The sequence below is a fragment of the Athene cunicularia genome (genome assembly GCF_003259725.1).
Source record: "Athene cunicularia isolate RWA chromosome 6 unlocalized genomic scaffold, athCun1 chr6_part1, whole genome shotgun sequence".
Classification (NCBI taxonomy): Eukaryota; Metazoa; Chordata; class Aves; order Strigiformes; family Strigidae; genus Athene; species Athene cunicularia.
The window spans coordinates 3,216,740-3,241,171 of NW_020799105.1; the positions used below are offsets into that span (position 1 = coordinate 3,216,740).

Consider the following 24,432-nt stretch of genomic DNA (forward strand, 5'->3'; position numbering starts at 1 on the left):
TCATTAAAAACCTGTAGAAATTCTGAATCAGACTTCCACTTCTCTGGAGATGTTAATTTTAATGAGGAAGAGAAAATAATAGGATATTGTGTTTGCTGTTTGGCTGATAAAGATACCCTTTCTTCCATGCTGATAAGGATTTCCTTCCTATGATTAATATCTCCACCAGATGAAAAGCTGGAATAATGTTCTTTGAATCATGATTGGTCAATACTGATAATTCTTTATTGCTGCCTGTCCATTATTTCACAGATCCCACATATTTCACACAAAAGCCTGTTTAGCATATATGCAAATTATAAAAGCTAGAGGTTCTGAAGATAAAATTGTCACACTTCTTACATTAATCTCTTATGCTTATTCAAAGTGAGGTCCTGAATGAGTTGGAGTTCAATGAGATTTTTCATACCATTCTTTAGAAAATGCCTACCTTTGGCCTAGTTTATTATAGAAATTTTTATTTGGAATACTTTGCAGATTAAGCACATAGTAATTTTATGAGCAAAATAAAATATATGGGTATCCTTAACTCTTGTCCATACTAGCATAGTAGTACCTGCAGAAAGGTTTCTACTAGTATAGAAATATCATTAAAAATTCCCATTCACTTGTGATTGGTAGCACCTTCTAATGCAAACTGTAAATTTCTTTTAATCTGAAATTTTGCAGTTAAAATCTGTGAATCTTACAGATGTATTCCTAGGTTGTACATAATACTGATCACTTTGCAGCTCTCAGGGAGGAGTAATGAACAGGTGCTCTTAAACTGGCATATTTCATTACCTTAACTTCACCAAGATCAATACAGGATTGATGTACAATAAAACTCCTTGCTTTCTGAGAATCATACACTTAATTGACACTCCAGGACTGGTTTTAATGACAGTTAAGCATCATGAATTCCTGTATTGCTTGGAGCTCTATGTTCTGCCCATGCAACTGACCTCTTTAATATTGAAAGCTTGTATGATTTACTGTCCTTGTCAGGATCTAATCTATAGGATTATTTTGTTGTTGCTGACATGCAACAACATGTTGCAGTCGCACAGACATGTGAGGTTTACATACCCAAAAACTTTCAAGGGGCAGATTTTTGTTCTTAAATACATTTTAAAAATCTACATTTGAATTTATTATGTACAAAAGATGCAGAATTAAGTTCAGTAGTATGAACTGGGGGAAGAAGAAAAAAGATATTTAGATGATGTCTTTGCTTGAGTTTCTTTTGATGTTTTAAAGATATTTGAATGTATACTGAGGATCTGTTGTGCAGTATCTTTTAGTACCAGTGTTTCTACTGGTGTCAAGACATATGTAAATCAGATCTCAAAGTGTAACTATTTTACCGAGAGACTTAATGACATGCCAGATCTGGATGAGAAAATTGGATATAATAGTGTGCAAGTACATCTTAGTAGGCATTCTTCCCCATATTTGTGGGCAAAGTGATAATAGAAATCATCAAGGTGTATAGAGATGTGCCTCTTTTGATAGTACTGGTGCCAGAGTAAGGACTGACTGACAGATTTCCATCCAATTATCAAAGAATTGAAAATCCAAGTCTTACATGAGTGAAACATTAGTTGATTTAGTTGCTCCAAACTCAGGATCTGAAGAATAAGGTTTCCCTTCACAGTACTTCTTGACATTTCACATATATAGGGCATAGCACAGCTCTCCTGAAGTACATTAGTATATCTCCTTAGAAGGACATACCATATTGCCTCTTCACAACTGTCACCTTATCTGAACTCAAATCCATAGCAGAGTATAGTCCAGATGCTTGCAAACCTATTAGTTGTCTCATTACCCATATGACTCGTTCCTCAGAGCCAAGATAGAACTAAGCTTTGTTTGCATAGTCAGTATTTTGGATGGCAAGGAACAATTTTTAAACATATCTGTCCCTACGTAAGTTTGCTGATCACCACAGCAGCGAAATGATTGCAATAGCATGAGCGAGAGGACTGCCTAACATCAGTCAGATTTTCAACATATTTTTCACGCTGCTTCCTTTATTTACGCTATTGTAAATAAGTTTATGCAATCATGACTTGACGCTAAGTCTGTCTTGCTTTACATAACTGTGGGCTGCATTTCCAAACAAAGTAGGATGTGACTTAAGTAGCTTTTAAGACCAAATATGACTGTCAACTTTGGAGGGTCATCTTTATCTGTTTCCTCTGCATAGATACTGCATACCATACATTGTAGTTTCTCTTCTGTTTTTTGCAGGTTTTGTTAATGACCATTAACCATCAGCCAAACTACATTTTGTCTTTCCTTTGAATTTACACCTGAGATTTTTACTGATATATCCACACTCCTTTATGAACTTTGTGATTTGTTTCAGGTTTTTCCCATCTGGCCTGCCTTTTTTAGCAGCCCACTTCTATGTCATTGAAGCCTGACTCATTTGACACCTGTGCTGTTTCAAAGAGGCATTGCATTGGTAGGACAGGGTGGTCTGTACTCCTGTATCCATGCTTGCTCAAATTTTGTTAATTTAAATTCTTCTAAAGGGAATTAGAGCTAAATACAGAAGTTTAAAAAAAAATTTGCCCCATTCCATTCCTAATAATTATTTTGGCTACATGGTAAGATTTGAAAATCCACTAAAGCCACACAGAACTCTTTGAAAAATGAAACCAATAAACTGGAATATAGATTATGATGGGAATTAAGAGGGAAGATATCATTACAAATAATTCAGAAAATGGTTAATGTTGTAAAATCAAAGAAAAGAATCGTGCCCACTTTAAGTTTATTGGCAAAGGCAAGCCCATGACTGATTTGGTTAGCCTAGTGGATCACAAGGTGTTAGAAAATAGGAAATTTAGACAATTGCTGTGATTGCAAACTTTCTGTATCTATCTTCTCTTCTAATTTTGGAGACACTTGTCTTGGGCCTGCTTTCTCCTTGTAATGCATAGGAAAAATGAGATATCAAAAGGAGGGGTGCCTGACCAAACTAGTAGTTTGGAAAGAACTAGCACTGTTAGGAGGTAAGAAGCATCTGAAACTTTTGAATGACCTTTAATATGAAGTATGGGAATGTTAAAAACAATGCTGCTTTTCAATTAAAATTGCTGCAGATGAATAGGATCAGAATTAGAAAATATAGCTCTTGTGTTGGAAAATATTCCAAGGTTAACTGAGAATATTTTATATTTAAAAAATCTTACCTTTATTCCCAACAATTATCTGAAACTGTAGCTAAAACAGAGGGAGCTCTGGAAGAAGCTGTTCTCAGAGGATGAAAGAATATAGGTTTTGCAAGGTGAATCTTGCTTCTCTTATCTGAGATTTCTTTTAATATGTCAATAGAATGAAGAATGAATATGAACCAGATGATGTAGCTTAATGTGTTAAAATTTTGATTTTAATATCCTAAAGAAGTTAAATAATCATGTTAAAAACCAAAATATATTTGGAACGGAAATTGTCTTTCTTCCCCCTTACTGGTATGGTTACAGATACTGATGTGGAACAAAACCACAACTACTGGTTTGTTCTATCATGGAAATAGTCTTCTTCTCAGATTTGGCTTCAGTTGTTGGGTTTTTTTGTTAATTGTTTATGTAATTCATGGTAAAGCTGCATATTTTAAGGACATGTTCAGAGACGTAGCCTAACCTAGGAAAGAAAACTATTCTCCCATAAATTATGAGTATATGGAGAAGACTGTCAAGTTTTTTTTTCTTTACTAGTTTTAAAAGCTCAGTAATGGTTATACAAGTCTTTCTCTTTTCTGTATTAAAGATACTGTGATAGTTTGAAGTATCTTGAGTGAAATTCTGGCATTACTTAATATAAATTTATGATTATAACTATATGAATGTTAGAGAAAAATGTGTTGAAAAGGACAAATGGAGTTTGTTGAATCAACATTGAAAATACTGTAACACACAGAGGCAAAATTGTTTGTGAGATTCCATTAAAATAATTTTCAGGTATTTGTGAAAATGTTATGATACGCTCATATGACCCAGTGACTATATCTGAAGTAATCAGAACTGACTCGTGAAATATTTGCTAACCAAAAAAGCGTTCAGTGTAAATGTTACAACCAAACTTATTTACAGTGCAGTCCCTCTTCTACTGGGTTAGACTTCTTGCTGTATGCAAAAGAATGGGATTTTCGTGGTAGCCATTGTTACAGTTAATATTATAAACCACCTTGTAATGTCCTTTATTCTCAGATACTGGTAATATACTGGAAAAAAAAAAAAGAGATGTTTCAGGCTAAGACTCTGTTCAAAAAGACTTTTGCATTGAAAGTGGCATTTGGGAGTGCTCTCTCAAAAGTTAAGTTATGCTGTTAAAAGCCTGAGACAAATCTGAAGCTTACTATTTGAACTTCTGTACAGGTGAAGCAACTTTTCCTTGCATTTGTCAAATAAACTTGGACTAAAATGAATCTCAAGATGCACAAATAGCCTACTGAGCTGAAGCTGGCATGCTTACAGGTTACCTGCCTTCAGCTTGTTTCAGCCAGTTAGGTCAATGGAGCCCTGTATTTCCCAAACTCTGTTCATTTCTTGTCTGAGATCACCCAAGGGTTATTTTAAGGAGTTTCATAAAAGAAGATAAAATCTACAAGTCCAGCTTTTCTCCAGGATATAATGCAGATGTGCAGTAGTTTACTCGGGAATTTAAACAGTTCTCCATGAGTCAATGTCCCCAGTATTGTTCTTGGCACTGTTTTTAGAACTGAGGTTGCTGGGTCTGTCCTCTGCAACCATCTCTGGTTTTCTGTGTTTTATTACTTTGGAGGCCTTGTTTAGAAAACCATTCCTGTTAAGCAATTTGTCTATTAATATCCTTACATTTAGGAATATAACATATGTTTGAAATTTCTTGTATGTTAACGAACTTTGATCTGAAGTGGCAAATAGGAAAGTTCATTCAGAAGGGTTATTTCAGATGCAGAAAGGCATGCAAAAGTTGTCATATTAGCACACCAGTATTTCATGACTTTCAACTGTCTTCATCAAATTGAATGAAGGATAACTGTCTTTTCAGACAGATTTTTCTAGGCAGTAGAAGCTCAGTCCATGCTGGTGGTATGTCCTGTCTGGCCAAGAACCCAAGAGCTCCTTGGCTGCAGAATTACAGTCCATGTTCCCTATCGGGATTCAAGTTCTACTACTCCTTGTAGTGCTTGAACTGTTTAAAGCTGGCTGCTTAGCAGATGTTGGGAATGTCTATTTCCTTCTCTTCTTCAGCCTGCTCTTTGCAGGATTATAACTAGTAAATGAGGTTCAACCCTTGATCCCAGTATCCTGAACCCTGGGTCTGGATGAGATTTATATATACTTCATTTTTCTCTTATTTTAAATCCTTCAGTGAGCACAGAAAGGCTCCTATAAGGATCTTCATTATAGTAATACTTCCAGTTGTGAAAATGGCTCTTTAAGTTCAGATGTTCTCATGTGGAAAATGTGTTTATTGAATCTAAATATCTCTTACCTTATGCAAGTCATTGAAGTTCTTTTAGCAATTATAGCAGCCATTTTTACTAAATGAAAGAAAATGAGGAATGATGCATTTCCTTGTTTTCAGATCCTTTTGAGATTTTACAACTACTGGAGGCATCTTCCAAATAAAACCAAAATAAAATGCTGCTAAAGTATTGTTAATTTTAAAAGCTGTGTGTAATAGGAGCAACTCTCATGCATTCCAGCCAACATAATATCTAGACTATTCCCTATTTACTGATGTATTGGCAAGGAAAAGACTCTTTTAAGTCTATTGTGATGTACCTGTTAGTGGCTATTTTTTTGACAGTCATGGTTTTAACCTTGTAGCATTCTCAGGAAATACGGTCTGAGGCACAGGGAAATTGGATAAACCTGCAGTCAAATTTAAAAGATTAACTAATTCCTAGGTATCTGAAGGCAGTTTGTCTCACAGAGGCTTTGTGCTGAGTAATGGATTATAATGATAGGCAAGGAATTAATTTCTGGAGGGAGTAATATTTCTTAGAAAGATCTGCTGTTAGTGCGTCAAACACTTCTCCATTTCTATAATGGGCATAAACCAGAGAAATTTTGTTGTTGTTGTTGGACAGAAGGAACTTGTGTCAAAGATTAAAGAGGAAAAGGATGATTTGCTTGAGGTTCTTTTTTCCCATGTTAGTATTTTTATGTTTCTGCATATCATAACAGAAATAGATAATATTCACATCCTCATGGTCTTGTGAGAAGGAAGTCGTCTGAGAGACAGAGGCATGTACATCACTTTTTTAGATTTATTTTCTTTTATAGTCAAATTCAGGAATGAGCCATCTACAATACAATGTCCTATGTTACTCTTTCTTTCATTGAATTATAAAACAAATCATATTCAAAGGAACCTTAGGTTCATCCCTCTGTCCAAAAGCAGGATCACTCCATTTATGATTTTGTTTCACCTGCTTTAAAAAAAACATTGATAATAAAGACAGTGTATACTCCTCATCAGTTTATTCTGATGAAAACCTGGATTACAGTCACTGTTGCTGAAATCCATTAGTTCTTGTCCTGTCTACCACAGGCGTTTAAACATTTTAATTCCACACTCCTCATGTAGTTTAACACTGCTGTGGCATCCCCCCTCCTGCCTTTTTCTGTGACTGATGCAGTGTGTGTCTGATCTCTGCTCACAGGCAGTGTTTCCTGAACCTCTGAATGCATTAACTGGTCTCCTTCTCTCTCTTACTGGCCCATGTCCTCCCTGACACCTAGAACTGCACCCAGTGTTTCAGGATTTATGAGTGCCTAAATGGATAGTGAAGCAGGATTATTTCATGTGTTGTACAGACCATACTCCAATGTAGACACTTTAGTACAATGCCTGCATTTTTCACAGCAGGATAATGTTTTTGACTCATCTTCTGTGAATGATTATAACCTTGAGATCTATTCCCACAGAACTGCTGCCAGGACAGTAGTATCCCAGCCAGTGCCATCTTCTCATTGGAGCTCATTTTCTTGTATTTGCCAAAAGAGATTTGCATTCATTTTTTTTGGTTTTTTTTCTAGTTTGCCAAAATTGCCTTAAATTCTAACCTGATCTTCACTAGTATTTGAGCCCTGTATGTTGAATAATTATAATCTCTATTCCACCCTCCTTGCTGTTTTGAAAATATTAAACAGTCCTGGGTCAAGGACAAACTAGTTTTTAAAACACCACCAATGAAACCCTAACCCATATCAACTCTATGGCAATTAAAAAAAACAAACAAAAGAAAACAAAAAACAATCCCCCTTCCCCCCAAAAAAAACCCAGGTTACTTTGATGGCTCTGAAGAACATTTACTGTGCCAGGATAAGAAATCTGCTACTTGTCTATCTCTCAGAAGCTGTGCTAATGATGACTGAGAAAAGGAATGCAAAGAGCTGCCTCCATGGCCAAAGTGGAATATAGGTATGGCTCTAGGTTGTCACTACTATGATGGTTCTTCTCTTCATGGTGGGCAGAATGACTTTCAAATGTTGACACAGAGGTCTCATGTATTCTTTCACAGGTCTACAAGTACCACAAAGGAACAGGTGTCCTTGGCAGACAAAGGCAGCCTCATGTTCTCTACCATAATCCCTATGAAAACTTGAGACTATTTAGAATTACTGCCATAACTGTCCCACAGTTTATCTGATGTTCAATAACATTAAGTTATCAGTCTTAACACTTAATGTACAGTATATAAAAAGGAGGAGGAAGCTGGGAATTTCCTTAAGAGTTTTGGGAATGTGTATCAATTTGCTCAGTACTTAGAGCTGTGTGCATAGTGGGGAGAAAAGGTATTGTTTACAGCAGATTATTTAAAGTGTCATGATCTGTATTCTCTCTTGGCTTCTTTCTAGTCTATCTCATTTTAGGGAAGCCATCATAATGCTGTGCTTATATTTTCCTGTTTAATAAAATGATCCTAGAAATGTGAAAATAAAAGAGAACTTTGAGAGGTCATGTTACCTCCTCACTGAAGTAGTATTACTTATAAACAGATAGAAACAGTTATAAATTCCTGACATACATTTGTGTTCAAGTCTCTGGTGAATGGGACTTAAAACCTCTCCAGCTAACTTCCTTAAGAGTTTTTTCCATAGCATTCCGGGGTTCGTACTAAGCCTCAGCTTCTGCATGTTGTGCTTCTCACTTTCCTGCTGCTAAAGATGGAGAAGAGTTCAGCAATATTCTTTTTTATAACATCCTTTCATATGTTAGAAGGCCTTTACCTTTGTGTTTCCTCATGGTCCTTCATAGTTGTCTCTTTTCCATACTTTACCACCCCAATTTCTTCAACCTTTCCTTCCAGGACATGTTTCGTAATTGATTTGTCATTCATATTGCCTTTCTCTGGACTTTGTCCAGTTTGCCTACATATTGATTTTGTTTGTGTTTAAAACAATACCATACTCCTCCTCACCGGCACTCAAAAGCATTGGATTGTCACCTCCATTCTCTAACCTGCAACAAAAACAATAATTTGGAACAAGATGAGATTTACTTTTTTGTAGCCATCATATTGTTGATCCTTGTTCTGTGTGTGACATTTTGCCCAAGTGCTTCACTGCTCTTTTGCTAGTAAGCAATTATTCTTCATTTTGAATTTGTGTGCTTTCATTCTTCCTACTCAAAGGTGGTAGTTTGCACCTCTCTTTCTTAAATTTCATCTTACTGCATTCAAACTTCCTCTTATCCTAATCAAAGCAATTCTGAAAATTTGTCCTGCTCTACAGAGTGCTTGCAATTCCCCCCAGTTTTGCACTCTGACAGATGTTATAACTGTAATCTTCAATATGTCATCCAAATTGTTAATGAAAATGTTGGCTAGTAACAGTCCTGTGGGAACTGACTTAAATAGGTTCCCCATTTGCAAGTAAAACACAGATAACTACTGTATGTATGCCACCTCATAGCAGTGTCCATCTAGACTGTATTTCACTAGTTTACTTATGAGAATATCATATGGGATTGTGTTGGAAATTGATCTATTAACTCCACTTTGACAGGTCAGTAGGTCTCTTGCACCATAAAGGAAACATGGTTTGACATGATTTGTTCTTGACAATGCTGTGTTGGCTCTTGTTAGCAGGCCTTAGGCTTACCTGGGAGCAGAATGGATTTCTGCAATAAACCCAAACAAGACATACTTAAGAGCGGATACTACTCCAGTAACACAGTGTGTCAGCTGAAGCCCCATATGCAATTGATAATTACATGACTAGTGAGGTACAGCAAAATACCTAGCAGCCACACAGGATTAAACTAAAATGTATGGAGGCTGAGAGAGTATTAGGGCAAAACTGTGCCATTTGCTTAGTTTGTTCCCATTCCTGTGAAGATCTAGATTTTATAATCTCTGTTGGAAAGGATAGTGGTGGATATAGCCTGACCTTCTTCAGTCATTATTATATAGTCAGGGGGACACTTTTGCATTCCCCCTTCTCTGTTAACATCATCTCAGTCTAGTGCTCTGGAGAGCTGTAGGGTGGCACAGAGAGTTGGATTAACCAGGTCTGTGGAGCCCAGTGGGATCAGGAGGGGAAGCTGTTGTGTCCTGTTTTGACAGGACTGGGGAAGACCCACTGTGTGTATACTACAGGAACTGAAGGGGCAGGAGGACCGTGAGCAGCAAAACAAATTGAATGTTAATAATATCTTCTTCATTTTTCATCTCTGATTTTACAAAAGTAATCATAATCTTAAATTTGAGATTAATTTATAATCAGTATGGTATGAGTGCACTGTGTAATTAAAATGCACATTGGCTTGGTTCAAGAAATCATGCTTTTTCAGACCTGCCTATAAGTCATATGTGTTGGAAATTAAAAATCTGCTTAAATGCATTTCTGAACCATGGTTTATGCATTTAAAGTATTTTAATTGGAAAAAAAAAAAAAATCTGCAGTGTTTATACTTCATCATGATACTGTGTAACCCTGGCAGTTTTAGGAATTTCTCCTCAAATTCTTGTTTATCACTCATCGACCATGGTAGAGTAGAAACAATTTGATTATTTTTAGCAGCTTGCATACACAGACATGCAAATCTAGAAGATAAAGTTGTCAAAACTCCTGAATATAAATACTATGGAGTCAGGCTGGAACAGATGGAGAAGTGTCAGCACTGTCAATGAGATTAGGGCAGCCAGACATTCAGGGTAAAAGTAATTTATTGTAGAGTGGCTACAATGTAGTGAGCAACATATGTAGTGCAGAGGGTTTGTATCTGGGGAAATTTTTATTGCCTTCTTCCATATTTGCTCTCGCAGTCGTGACAGCTAAGCAAAAACAGGAGGTGAGACAATAAAACAGCTCAATGAAGGGTGGATAATGTTTTTAAAACTCTTATGTTCATGTCCATATTCAATTTTTTTATTCATAGCTCCCATTCAAAATCCTATTTGTCACTTTCCAGCCATCCTCTCTTTTGAGAACAGGCATTGGATCATCAATGACTTATTTCCAGATATTGCCCCACCATCTTTCCGCGGTGGAGATTATTTCTTATTACCATTGTGTGATTGACCTCCTTAGTCACAGGCTGTCACTTCTTTCCACAGAAATGGGAAGACATGAAATCACTACACATTTGAACCCCCTCCTCATCCCCTGAGAACATTTTTCTACAGAAAGAGCTGGCAGCATTACAGAATTTTTAGAATTATTCCTTTCCGTATGGCTTGAATCAGACCTTTGCTAAGATAACCCAGACAGTAAAAACAAGCTATTGTAATAGAAATGCAGGTGTCAGATGTAACATCAGGCCATGAGTGGCATTGTAGGTGGTTCTTCTAATTAGTTGCTTTATTATTTCACTGTTTGTAAAGCGCTTTGGCTAAGGCTTAGGAAGTGTGCCCTTTAAGGGACCATGTATCATCCCACATACAAGTCTATTACATTCACCGAGATAATATGCCAGATTTGCTAGACCTAAGTTTTATCACCCAAACTATCGCCCGGGCACTATTGGTCATTGGTAGTTCTGACATCAGAGTGTTACTGAGAAGAATCCACATTCTGCAGACATTGCAATAGACCTGGTGCATAGATGTGTTAGTGATGCAGTAGCCCCTTAGTAACAGTATAGTAAAGGACACACTAATAAAGAACCTGTTACTGACTAATGCAGGCAAGCTCTGTGTAGCTTCAAAGGAGCATTGATATATATATATTGCATTTTAATGGTTTGGAGACCTTTTGTTTTTCTTTCCACAAGTGAATGTTACAGTGATGAACCTATCTTAGTGCTGGTTATTTGCAGTGGGAAGGAGATACATTGATCAAAACAGAAGAACCAACATGTCAGAGCACTACGTTGAAGAGCTCTGAGGCCTAAGAGGAAGTGTTCCTTCCTACAGGCTGCCAAATCTGGTGCTCCAAGCAAAGCACGTGTCTCTTTCAGAGACAATTTCCTGTTGTTAATAAGTTGAAGTCATCTGCAGGGGAAGTGATGAGTCTGTCACAAGTTTGAAAGCCCAAGGATTTGAGGACCACAGTCAGGACTGCAGCTGGCAGATCAGAACTGTTCTGCAAAATTCGGTTTCTATTTAAGTGCATCGCTCAGATAGCCTTTTTTTTGTTCTTTACCTTCCGAACATGTTACTTGCATAGGAAAGTCAGAGGTTCTGCTCCTAAAGCCAGTTACAAGGCACTATACTCCTGGGAAAGGAGTAAGTTAATCAATTAAATCAGTCACAATCAAGTAATGCAAAACACTCCTTTCTCCTGAGGCTGGATACATGGAATTTGAAGAATTCCCAAAATTAGCTGCCCAGCAGTGTTGCACCCCCACCTCCACCCCAGTACCACAGACCCAGGGAACACTAAAAGGGGGAAAAAATGGATTTTAGTTTCAGAAATTATGAAAGTTACAATAAAGAAAGCAAAAAACCCAACAATTTTGAGATCATGCTGTCTCAAAGACTCAGAGTCTGGTCATGTTTAATAAAACCATGGAAACATTTGAGTTGTTACATAGGCACCATGTCACAAAGTGGGCCCAAAGGAGTCTGTGTAGTAACTCAGTCTTCTCGCCTGGCTGAATACTCTTATGAGCTAACTATGAGGGAGCAGCAAACCACCCTCCAGTTTGTCAGTATTGCCAAATTTCACAATTTCATGGCAAGACTTTCTACGGTTACTATATTACTTCAAGGTTCCTTGGTGTGTTGGAGCAGTGGAGAACCTCAGTTGTATTTTTTTCACCTTCCTGATTATTGGAAAAAGGCTTGAAGCATGGATTCAGATAGGAAATTATAGGACCCACAAAATGTTTTGAATGTATTTGGAAAATGACATTAATGCAAGCACAATCTTTTTTTAAAGCATTTGAAGTGAGAATTTTGTTCCCTGCAGTCATTATCAGGCTCCTGATTGATGCAGCGTATGATACACTATATTACAGCAGGGTAATGCCATGTCATGACAAAGTAATGATGTAAAATCTTGCCAGCTGAAGATTGCAAACTTGAACTGATGACCTGTCTTCCTCTCTTGGACATGGGTCAGTAGAGCCAGAGAATGAGTTGACAGGGATGAATCTGCTTTTCTATGGATTTTGGTTAATTTTTTGTAAATCCCATTTCAAACTCAAACCCATCAACATTCCTATAAACATGTTTCCTGAAGTCCTGGCCTCTGCAGCAATGTTTTTCAAGAACAGGCATCCACCAAACTGCTTATAATCAACAGACACTGCAGTGAGTCACCACTATGATTCAGTGACCTAGTTGTAGTGCACGGGATTGTAAAAATGGGTCCAGATTTTCCTCTGCCACATGGAGAGGGTACACTCTGACTGTCAGCTTCACTACACCAAAATGAGGGACGTGGTCCTGGGTGACAGGTACGAGTAGAAACACACAGCCTGTCCTCAGAAGGTGCTCCACAGGCTGAAGTTAAATGAGATGCCATATGAACTTAAAAGCAGAGACTGCCACCAGCAGTGACAGAATCTTTACAGTCCTGAGCATACTGACGAGTGCTTTATCACCACCAACACTGGCCAGTGTTATCCCTACATTTTCCAATGTATGGACAGTTATGGACACAGTCAGATGGGGCTTTCAGGCAGTTTGTACAGTTGCAGTTCAACCAGTTATTAATCTACACAGCTTTTCTTAGTGCTACAGTACAGAGAGGGAGGGAGGCCAGCTATTTAAATGGCAGAGTTACCCAAGAAGATCCTTATCTATAGGTCACTTTCCCCCTTACTATCACTTCCTCTTGTAAATATTTCTAAAACAATTGGCAAACGTCACTTGCAGACATCAGTAGAAGTTTGATGTAAACTAGGAGGTTGATATGAAGGGTTGTTTACATTCTATTTACACATATCCCACTAAGAAGTGGATGAACCCTGTTTCACAAATAATGAGGAAAATACACAGTATTCCAAACATCACTCCATGAAGATGTGCAATGCATAAAAGCAATGTGGAAATGTATAGAGAAAATGTATGCACTGAACAGGCAATGTATCAGAAGCTGCACAGTCCTTTGGCATGAGAGAGACTATGAAAAGAGATGAGGCTGGCCAGTAGAAGAAAGAGGCTTGCAGAAAAGAAAGTGGAAAAGAAGTTGCTTAGCTGCAAAAAAAGTCAAAGGGTGAATGTTACAGTGTGGTGCTCATTCACAGACTAGCTCCTCAGAGCTTGACCACCAAATTGCTAGACAGTGAACTCAGTGAATCACAGGTTAGAGCAACCAGATGTCATAATAATTAATTCCAACTGTACAGTAACTGAAAACAGCATAGAGGCAGTAATTTCTTGTTGACAACATTAATACAACATCATTTTTAGGCTGAAAAGCATCAAGTTTTATAGTTCTGAGTAATACAAAATTGTTAAATAATTGGAAAGAATACAGTTCTAGATTCTGAGACAGGTTTTACATATCTCTGAAGGGACTAACTCAGCATCCATAATTCTAAAATATCCCTCTTAAATCACGTGTCCATGTATAAGGCAGGGCTTCTTCACAGGCACATATATCTGTCCATTATGAAGCAATAATTTCAAATCCTCTTCAAGAAAATATTTTGAAATTTTACAAAGGCATTCCAAGAACTTTGCCATGGGAGTTCTCTCTTTCTTTTATGTCAGTTCTAACTTTACATCTTAATGTAAATGATCCTTGAGGTAAATGATTCTTAGGCCGCTTTTTTTCTTATTTAAAGGTGGTATTTTGATACACATCTTGGGGATTTAAATGCCCAAACTGCATTGAAATGCCTTAGGGCAGAGCACACAGTTCCTGTAAAACCTGTTGCCTCTATTAGTATCACCTGTGTTCGTATGATCAAAAAAGTAGCTTCTCATCTGTGTATTTCTATTCTATTTCTCCCTTTATTTGGAGGATGTTAAAAATGAGGAAGACAAAGATTGTGCTTGTTGATATGCATAACAGTGCATGAAGGGTGCTGGATCTTCCATTTTTTTAGGATAAGAGCCTTTCCATAAAGTAATGACAGTCGTTTGCATCTGATCTATAATGTTCAGTTCTTTTGAGTGTCAAATTATGGTTCCTCAGGATACCACAGGAATTTGATTAAGTGGAGCTACTTTGTTTACACAGTGCAAATGAAAACAGAAATTACCTGCAGTTGAGAGACAATTGAGAGATATTTTCTTCATCATCATCATAATGCTATAATTTTTAAGATTTTTATGTAGTTAATTGTAGATAGGTTAAGAAATTGTTCATTAAAAACTTTATAGTTGTGATTCCACTCGTTTATCCTGTCTGGCAGTTTAAATGAAAAGGTCATAACTTTGTTTTACAGTTCTTACCTTTGCCACGAGAAAGGGGGGAAATGGGACAGAGATTTAAGGCATTAACTTTAATGGGGGCTTCAGGGGGATTTGGTTAATTGTTTGTAGTGTAATTGATACTTGGTACCATAAAAAAACAAAACAAACAAAAAACCACCACACAACCAAAAAAACTCAAACAACCCTCTAGCACTTAGCACATCTTCTACAGTTCAGCACTTGTAAGCAATCCCAGAATAGCAAACCTGTGCAAACAACTCAGATCTTCTGAGAAACTTTGAAGTAAAAAGTTACTTTGTGCAAAACTCAGCGCTTTGTGACCATTCAGACAACGGCAAACCAATTTTCTCAGCTCAGCACTTGCCTGCTCTTCTGCAATAATAAGCCAGTGTGAATGTATACCGAAGAAAACCACTGAAACAAAGATTTCATTTCCAAGTTCACCAAGGAGTAAAACCAGATTTTGTCATTTACAGATAAATTCTCTTACATACAGAATAAAGTGCAAAAGGTTATACCTGGGCTTTTGGTATGCTGCAATACTCGTAGTTAGTATGCAAAGATGTGATTTTATTTTTTTTATTTCCTTGCCAGAATCCTGAGGCCACATTAAGCAAGGGAGGGTGTAGCAGGCTGGGATAGCTGTCAAGCAGTGATTAAGGATTTGCTCCTTTTCACAACAACTTTGGGGGTCATAATTCTGCTATTCACTCAAATGCTTTCAGGGCACCTTTCTGTTTTGTAGCTGTATGCTGCAGGAAACCATTTCAACTTGTGCTGCTTGTGTAGCAGTGTGACAGTGACAGCTGGACTAACTGCTCAGGTCTGCAGAGCTGTGTTCCATCCCCATCCTTTTCCTGGTCTGAAACATGACTCTCCTTTTCCCATATTCTCTCTTCCTATTTCTGACTCATTCTCCGTTTCTTTTTATATACAGAACGGAATGATTGCTGTGCAGGAGAGGTCAGAGCAGCTTCTGCAACTTTGCGCTGCTCATACGAAGGCAGTATCTAGCTATCTCATTCACACAGTGCTATGCAGACTTGAAGGACCAAAGTATCTGGCTCACAGCAGATTATTTTCCTATAATATTCAGCTCTTCTGTATGTCTCATCTCCTCCTGGTGGTACTGGAGGAGGGGAGGGTCTGCCTGGAGGGAGAACACTGCAGCTGGATTGGCATCTGTCATGTGGTAATAAAAATAGCAAATCACTATTATGATTTCACCCACAAAATTATTATATAATCCTGAGTTATACAAGATTCAAGCTTTTTTCCTCCTGTTCATGAAAGTGACCTTTAATGACCGTTTTCTAGTCAAACACCAAACTTTCGGAAAAGGAAAGTCCAATTGCGTACAGAATGTTCTCAGCTCTGACGTGGAGCTGGGAATCAATGTAACAACTGGATTAATGACAAACCATCATAGTCAGAACCCATCTTACAAACTGAAGTTAGCCTGTGGAGTATTTGTCAGGAATTTAACCAGAAAAAGTCTGGAAATTAATCTGGAACAAAAACAGCCTTTGTTCACCAAACTGCTTACATGTTCCTTCAGGCAAATTTTTCCTTTGACTGGATTAGCTAAACAAATAACTATGTAGCATGCTAACTCCTGGGTTTGCAAATCTGAATGAAATTTATTTCCTTTACAGGTGCACTGTATATATGAGTATGTCAAGGCAAGATCAAAGTCTCAGTCTTTGGGACTGTGTTTTGTTTCAGTAAAGCTCAGGTCCTTTGAAAAACAAGGGAACTCTGGTTCTGAGCAGGACTACTGGTGCTCATCACCAGGTGGTTAAGAAACCCTTTCAATACTACTGATGTCCTGTTCATATTTTCGTGCCCTTTAGACAAGGAAACAAAACTGAAATAAGGGACTCAGACTATTTTATTTCCAGACTTCTGATGGAGGATGTTAACAAGCTAGAGGGCACTTGGCTGAACCAAGTAACTCATGAATAAAAACCATGACTGAGGACTATTGAAAATATGGCTTTGGAGAGCCCTGTAATAGTATAAACTATAAATCATGATTTAGAAATCCTTTTAATAGACAGTTAATCAATTCAGACACACAGGACTGTGTGTGTACAAGTGTCTGGTAGTGAGCTAGCTCCTGTACAGTCAGAGCGAAAAAAGTTTTCTCAGGAAAAATAATGTAATTTAATTGTCTCTGTATGTCTTTTAGGAGTTTGAAAGGGAATGCCAACATCAGCAGAGCTGCCTCCCCTTTTCTGCAGTATCTTAATATGTTGTTAGCTCTACTTTAGACATCAGCTTTGTCCAAAGGTGTTCAGTGGAACCTGCATTTAAGTGAGTCTGAAATTGCAGTCTGCAAATATTTGGCAAATTGTTAGTACAGGTTTTTCTTTCTTGGCTAGAATCCATACTGTCCTTTAACCCAAGTTGCTGTGTTATGTTTTTAATTATTACCACTCTATTATACAGACTTTTTCAGTGATGTAGCAACTGTATACTCTCTTTCTGAAAGTGTCCTGCATACTTGATTTTTTTGCACAGTGCCTCACAGACTCATTCAGTCCCACCACCTCTGCCATTAGGAAGTTTATGTATTTCCCATGCTACAGTTGCACACATTGGTGGGAGGGACAACACTTCTCAGGGTTGTGGAGGAAATCAGCAGCAGAGCCTGAATGAACACTTAGTTGACATCTCTGGATGTCTGGTCTTACATTTCAGTTGAGAATTCAGGACAGCATCTCAGAACACAGTGCAAAAAGGGCCACCTTCCCACCAGCTGCTCTCCCAAGGGCATGGTCCTGCACTGAACTCCTCTGGAGTCTGAGATAAAATGAAGAGCCTGAGTCTCTCAGGTGCCTTCGAGATTGCAACCCAGAAGCCCATTCTTCACCACAGGGCTGTTTTCAGGCAGCTAGCTAAAACCAGAACAAAACTACAGAAACCCATCCATTGTCAAAACTATAGATATTTGATGAGCTGAATTTTGTAGCAAATCTGTGGCTTTCTAGAGTAATTCAAATTTTTGATAGAGAGTGAGGCATAATAAATTACAGATGAGATTATTAATTCAATAAAATAGTTAAAAAGTGAGCTTGAAAACATTTGTTGCTGTTACACTGTTATTGACATAATGAGGCGGTGAAAAGCAGCAAGAACAAGGAAAGAAACAGAAGCATGCCCTAATCAGCCTGCATAGGCTGTCTTGCTGTCTCATGAGCTAGGGATTAATCTGGGACCTCACTCCACACCATGCAGGTGATTCCATGACCACTACAGACCTGCCTGCAGCTACTTTTGGACTTTCGAAACACCCAGTTACTGTTCACAGGCCTGAGTGATGCTCTGGCTTGCCTGGGCCTATGCCTTGTTCTGCAACATGTAAGTTGTGCAGGTATTGTGCAGCTCATTGCCCCAGCTGACTTCCCCTGGATTCCCTTCCCCATTGCCTTTGGTGGCTCAGAGTGGCAGAGCTGAAGTCAGTGAGACTGTCTAAGGAAGGAACTGGTCATGTCTACCTTTCCTGTTGAGCTCTTTCCCTTTTACAGCTATAGCAGACCTATTAACACATTAGAGAAAGTTGGGAGTAGTTTGCTCTTACAGAGTACTTGCGCATACTGTAATTGTTTCCCAACACCCCATCAGGCAGACAGAATGATTGTGAAAACATGCCTGGGTGTTACAAGGGGATTTTTGCCTGTTTGAGCATCAAACAAGCACACTTTAAGGTAGACAGGGAACGGAGGTGCTGAATCTTTCAGAAACCATTTTGAAAGTTATGACCAAAACAGGAAAGTAAAGAACAAAATAATGAGCATGTACTAATGCAGATACACCCTGCATCAAGGTGAGAGGAGTTAACAATTAAATAGGCAGCATGAACTTTGAGGAAGGACTCCTCAAAGGTTCTATGTGGGGGCTGAAGAGTTTTGTGAATCTGGAGACACTTGCAGAGCATGAGCAGGGAGGAGTGCAGCTCATTGTCAGCACTTGGGACTGGGAGGGACTGAGAGCTCTTCGAAAAGAAAATGGGATGTGATGAAAGCAGAGCTTGGTGACGCATACACAAAACAGGACAGTGGTTTGCAGAACATTCTTGTTGTGCTGGCTTTTGCAGAGATTGGTTTGGGTATAGACACACCAGCCAGCTCCCCAAGAAGGGAGAGAGGAGGGTAGCAGGCAGGATGGATCCATCAAGAAGGGATATGATCTTATCCTCTGTCTTGCTCCACAGCCATTTCACTACATTTCTCCAGTCTACCGTGCCCCATATATCCTGCCTTTCATGAACCCCTACCTCCTATGTGAAAGGATCACACAAACAGACAAGGTATGGCTGAAGGGAAAACAACAAATGACCTGTGATCCACATTCAGAAGAGAAGTAGTCCACCTCCCTGTATTTCTATGCCATATCTTACTGTTTTGCACCTGCTTTTCATGGTTTTGTTTCCTACTGAATGTTAGCTCTTTCCCAGCTGCAGCTGCCTAAAAGGCAGATCTCTCACATATGCCCACATTGCTCAGTCTATGTGGCCAAGCAGATCTTTGATCCTGGCAACATTCAAATTCTAGTGTCATGGAAATTGCACTTCCAAGATAAATTACTCACTATCTTACCTGTACCTTTGTGAATAGAACTGAGATTACAGGGTCATGGGGAGAGAAGGCAATGGTAATATAAAGGAAACTAGACAGAAACCCCACCTTCTCTCCTGATATATCTTGGTGACATGTTGGGATTGTAGCTTTTCTTCCAGCTCTGGCTGTCTGTGGAAGACACCCTAGCAATGAGAAGTTAATTCTGACTTCTAGGCTATCTGTCCTGTGTCCTCAGATCTAGCTGAAGAAGAGACCTTATAATACACTTTTTCTTTGCAGTGTAGGGAATTGCAGCTCTGTGTGGGAACATATATTCCTTTCCTTTGGTTATTGGAGGCTTATTGGCTGTTTCACTGAGAAAAGCCCAAGCAAGCAGACATGTTAGGGTAGGCGTGGTCATCTCGTCTAATACACAGGCTTTTCTGATCAGAAAAGATTATTGAGGACTAACCTTTTTAGAATGTGAGACAGCAGAAGCTGTCTGGCTTGACTCATGGGATTGACAGAGGAGTTAGTAAGTTTACCTGAGGACATTCTGAAACATCATGAGACATGCTGTAGCTAAATATAAAGCAAGTCAATTGGTGCCACCCTGGGAAACAGAACTAATGGGTGGTGTGGCACAGAGATAGCAGAGCCTGCTGAGAAGAGGGAGATAGACTCTCCCACTGACTTCTTGCAAAGTGTCAAGGCAGTCAGGCTTACACACAGTTGTAGAGCTGTGGCTGGAGCTAATATCCAGTATCTGTAGGATGCTGGGGAGGTGAGGAGAAATTATAAGAAGATACAAGAATTACTAGGACAAGGAATACAGATAGTTGAAAGTTGAGATTTTCAAGGGATTCCAGGAGTACTTAAGGTTTTCCATCTTGAACCTGGGATGATTCTTACTTGAACTCACACATCAAAATAGGCAGAAAATAGACTTCTGCTGGTCTCCTTTTGGATTGTATATTGATTTGATTAGCTAGCCCATAGCAACAATGCTGTAGTACACATGAGCCCAGATGTTTTCTGATAATAAAACTGTACCTTGCTAACACTTAAAGAAGAAAGATGCTGGGTCTTCTCCAGGAAGAGAATGGTTGTGTCCTGCAAGAGATGTGGCTTAATGAAGCAGGAGAAAATCAGCCAGCCAGAGTATTTGCTATACAAAGCCAGTCTCAGCACCAAATGACAATCTCCAAAACTGGTTACTGTATTAAGCTTCTGTTTGTCACAGTTGCAAGAGTTGTGTTCTGCCTCAGATCTGGCCTCCAGTTATGGATGTGGAGGAACTGTGTTTTGGAACTTGACCCTACCCACAGGTAACTTTCACTGAATAGTTCAGGAATTTAACTATTCTAGCTACCTCTGAACGTCTCTTCATATTGATTCTCATTGACCAAATTGGGCCACTGGTGCTTCCTTTCACCCACTACTTTCTTTACTTTTTCTTTCTTATTTAGAACCTCAACTCTTTGGGGTTTACATACTCTTGGCTAGGGCAGAGCACTTCAGCTTCTCATTAGTGCTTCCAAAGCTTAAGGGAAAAAACAGAAACGTGCAGCAATGTGAGCATGTGTGTGGATATGATATCATCATCCATGAAGGCTCAGATATAAAGGCTTACTCTTTCAGTGACCCCAGAAAAGGCATGGTGATTACAGCTTGCAGGTGGGACTGTCACCAAAAGAAAGTAAGAAATCATTTGTGCCTGATATTTCTAGTGCCTGATCACTGAGCTGCACGAACAAGTCACACAGAAAGTGGCTTCCATAGTGGAAGATAAAGCACACTAATTTCCTAAATCTGAAAAGACATGGGTTTTACTATCTTTTGGCTGACTTGAACTAGGGGATATATCTTGAAATATAAGTAAAAAATCAACTAAGTATCTGAGTATCATGAGATTTCTGTTTTCAGCAAGCTAGTAGAGGGTGGGGAGACTCCCATGTTAGCAATTGCATGAAAATTACAATATTCAATGGCAGCACCACAGAATGTTCATCTCCCCATAGAAACTGGTTTTGCTGCTACAAGCACATTCATGTTGAGATCATTATCTACTCAACAGTTCTTGATTCCTTGTACTTAAGAGGATATGCTGTGTCTGTTTTGAAAGTGGATGGCAGAGAATATGAAGACTGACTTTATAGGCAGGTATTTTAAAGTAGTATAGCACATTTATTTTAAAATGGAACACCAATAGACTTTATATACACTTACGTCAGAATCACTCTATCCACCCCTTCTGGAGTTAAAAGAAATAATATTACAGACATGGAACATAAAATGAAATTCTTCTGTATGACAGAAATACGTATTTTAGAAGAGCTGTTATTCAGGACTAGCTGTATCTTTGGCCTTTTCTTTCAGACCTTTTCAGATCTAGTTATCTGAATGACAGTACCCAGGTCTTCTCATTTTTCTGGGTTCAACCATGTTTCAAAGGTGTTTTCAGCCTGTGGTTCCAACCGTCATTGTTCTTCCAGATTCACTCTGCCTGACCCATTCCAAAGAACTTGTTTGGAAGGGAGCCGTTATTTTTTTAATGTACAAGGACCCCAAAATAATTACTTATTACTTATGCATCCAGAGAATAGGATTCACAGAAGAAGGACAAAACAGTAAAAGGCCAGCATGCAAATTATCCTATTAAGCACATAGCATCTTCTTTTGCATGGAAACAGGTCCTGCTTATTCAGGTGTGACTACTCACCAGGAAGCAAAATTTAAGCTCTTGCCTCTCTTATTCTGGAACGATCTTCAAAAATTCCATTAACAACTGCATATTCTGTAGCAGTGTTCCACTGGAGATGTGTGGAGCTTGATCAGAGGTCTTTGACACCTGTTTTGGTATCAGTTATGTGAAATATTTTACTTTTTACATGTTGGTATATGAAACTACCATTATTAAGTTTAACTCTTAGCACTTTGCAAGCAATGCAGTAGCCGTCAAACAGATAAGAGAGTCAGATAAAGATCACCAGTAGCACCCAGGTGCTCCACAGGGAAGCTTCAGCAAAGTTTATTATTGTCTCTTGTGTTACCTTTAATTTTGCCTGGAGGCCAATGCTGAAATCAGGATTCCAACATGCCAGGAAATTTACAACTACTTGCTAAGTCAAGTCACCCTCCTTGCCCTGAAGACTTTCTATTCTAAACCAGCACTCTTCATTTTACAGAAAGATGATGCATAAACCCAGTCCAGAGTTAGATTTCGCATCAGTTTGACGCTGATTTGCCTGATGTCTTGCAGAGCATCTGTGAGAGAATCAGAAATGTTTTCCGGGAACGCCATGAGTTTCAGCCATGTGTCTTTCTCACCCAGCCTCTTTTATAGGCTAGAAGACAACGACTGACTTAAGTTTTTAAGTCATCCTAGTCAGTAGGGGCACTTACATTTATTTATAAAAGCACCCAAAATTGCAGATACAGTGGATATGCAACAAACCTGTTAGAAGTTGGTATCTCTTTTCAGTTCCCATAAGAATGAATATTCTACCAAACATCATGTTTTCAATTGAGATTAGATTGGGTTTTGTTCTGTGGGGTTTTTGTTTGTTTGTTTGTTTGGGGTTTTTTTAATTTTTTTTTAAATTATCTTCTACTGAGGAGAAAAACTCATGGAAAATCATACAGTTTATTTCATCTGTTTGAGAAAGAGCAGGATGTTTTGCTGGTTAATTCATCATGTGTGAAAAATAAAATGTTGCCAAAACTTACACTGAACATACTTCCTTAAGAAAAGCAAGTTAAATTACATTAAGCCTCAAGGGATTTTCGTCACTGTAGAAATGTCAGGCTATAGTTTCTACTATACCAGCAGGTTGGAATGTCCATACTTGCCCAGAATATTGCTTCTGTCTTATACATCCTTGTGAGTTTTATTTAACATGCCAGTCTCTGATTACAAAATATTTTTTTTCTTTTTTCTTTTTTTTTTCTATATGTAAGATTTTTGGAAAACTCATCTAAAATCCTTTTAGACAATATTTTACTTTCCTGTCTACATATATCAAAGCTTGAGCCAGAATTCCTTAAATCTTCTGAAATATCTGTACATGAAAGGAGCACATACTGATGAACTGGAAAAATGCTGAGGATTGATAACATCTCAAGTAGTTCTCATATCTTCATGTTGCTGGGACATGAAACATGAAATGGAACTTATAACAAAAAGTTAGGCATCTGAAGGTGACCTGTGTTTGTCACTCAAGTTGTTTGAAATTTTTATCAGCTCTCTTGATGTCTGTTTTACAGATGTAACCTCTCATCTTGCAGACAATGTATATGGTGTACTAGGTAAATGTACTTACTACTTAGAACAGAAGAATGGCGCTTGCGTCTGCAGACATTCATGTCAGTCATCACCATAATTTTTAAAGTGCAAATTTTCATGAAGCACCTGCATGACAAAAAGTTGGTAGAATTAGCCTTTAATTCCTTAATGTGTTTTAAAATTTCTTCAGGGTTTTCCAGGGTGAAAAGGCTCTAAAAAGACAGAAATGCAAATAAGTCATCAGCAGTGAAATGTGACAGTTGCAAGTTTTATTATTTGAGTGCTGACAGGTCATTTCCCCTTTGCCTTTTGCATAGAGTATAATATTGTAACCAGTCAGCACCAACCATTTGGCTTGTCAGCAGAAGGGCAGGGAAATCACACACCAGGCAGGGAAAGCTTCTTTGTTTCTTTCCCAGGGAAATACATGACAGGAAACAAAGGAAGAAATTATAAACGGTGATCAAATAAGATAGAATCATCCACTCAGGAATTTCATTCTCTTTTCACTGGGCAATGAGAACAAAAGGCTCAATGTTTAGCTGCTCTGATCCCAAGAGAGCCAAGTCAGTTCTCTAACTGGTCACTGGGGCTTTAATAGTGACTTAAAGCAAATGCAGAGAATGGTTGTGTTCCAAGGGGAGGACAAGTGGAGCAGGTTGAGGATGGACTACACCTCCAGAAGCCATGAAGCACTATTAAAGAATCCACCTTTGCAGATAAAAGTTTGGCTAGATATTAGGATTTTTTCTCAGTGTGTGTCAGTCTGACCTATGAAACAAGGTGCAGCACTTCAAATGCACAAATATGTCACTGAACCT

The 24,432-nt window shown here is 38.4% G+C and overlaps 1 protein-coding gene across 13 annotated transcripts in view; it reads left to right on the forward strand.

The window, feature by feature from the left end:
* CAMK2G (calcium/calmodulin dependent protein kinase II gamma) overlaps positions 1–24,432 on the forward strand; it is a 233,771-nt gene that overhangs the window by 63,125 nt on the left and 146,214 nt on the right. For 11 of the 13 annotated variants that reach the window (XM_026851324.1, XM_026851330.1, XM_026851333.1 and 8 more), the window contains exon 1: positions 2,896–3,005. The exons of 1 other annotated variant lie outside the window; for it this stretch is intronic. In XM_026851324.1, coding sequence (XP_026707125.1) covers positions 2,926–3,005 — 80 coding nt within the window. In that variant the 5' untranslated portion in view covers positions 2,896–2,925. Of the gene's footprint in view, positions 1–2,895; positions 3,006–20,591; positions 20,655–24,432 lie in introns of those variants that run through there. One more of the 13 variants, XM_026851326.1, reaches the window with a different exon arrangement.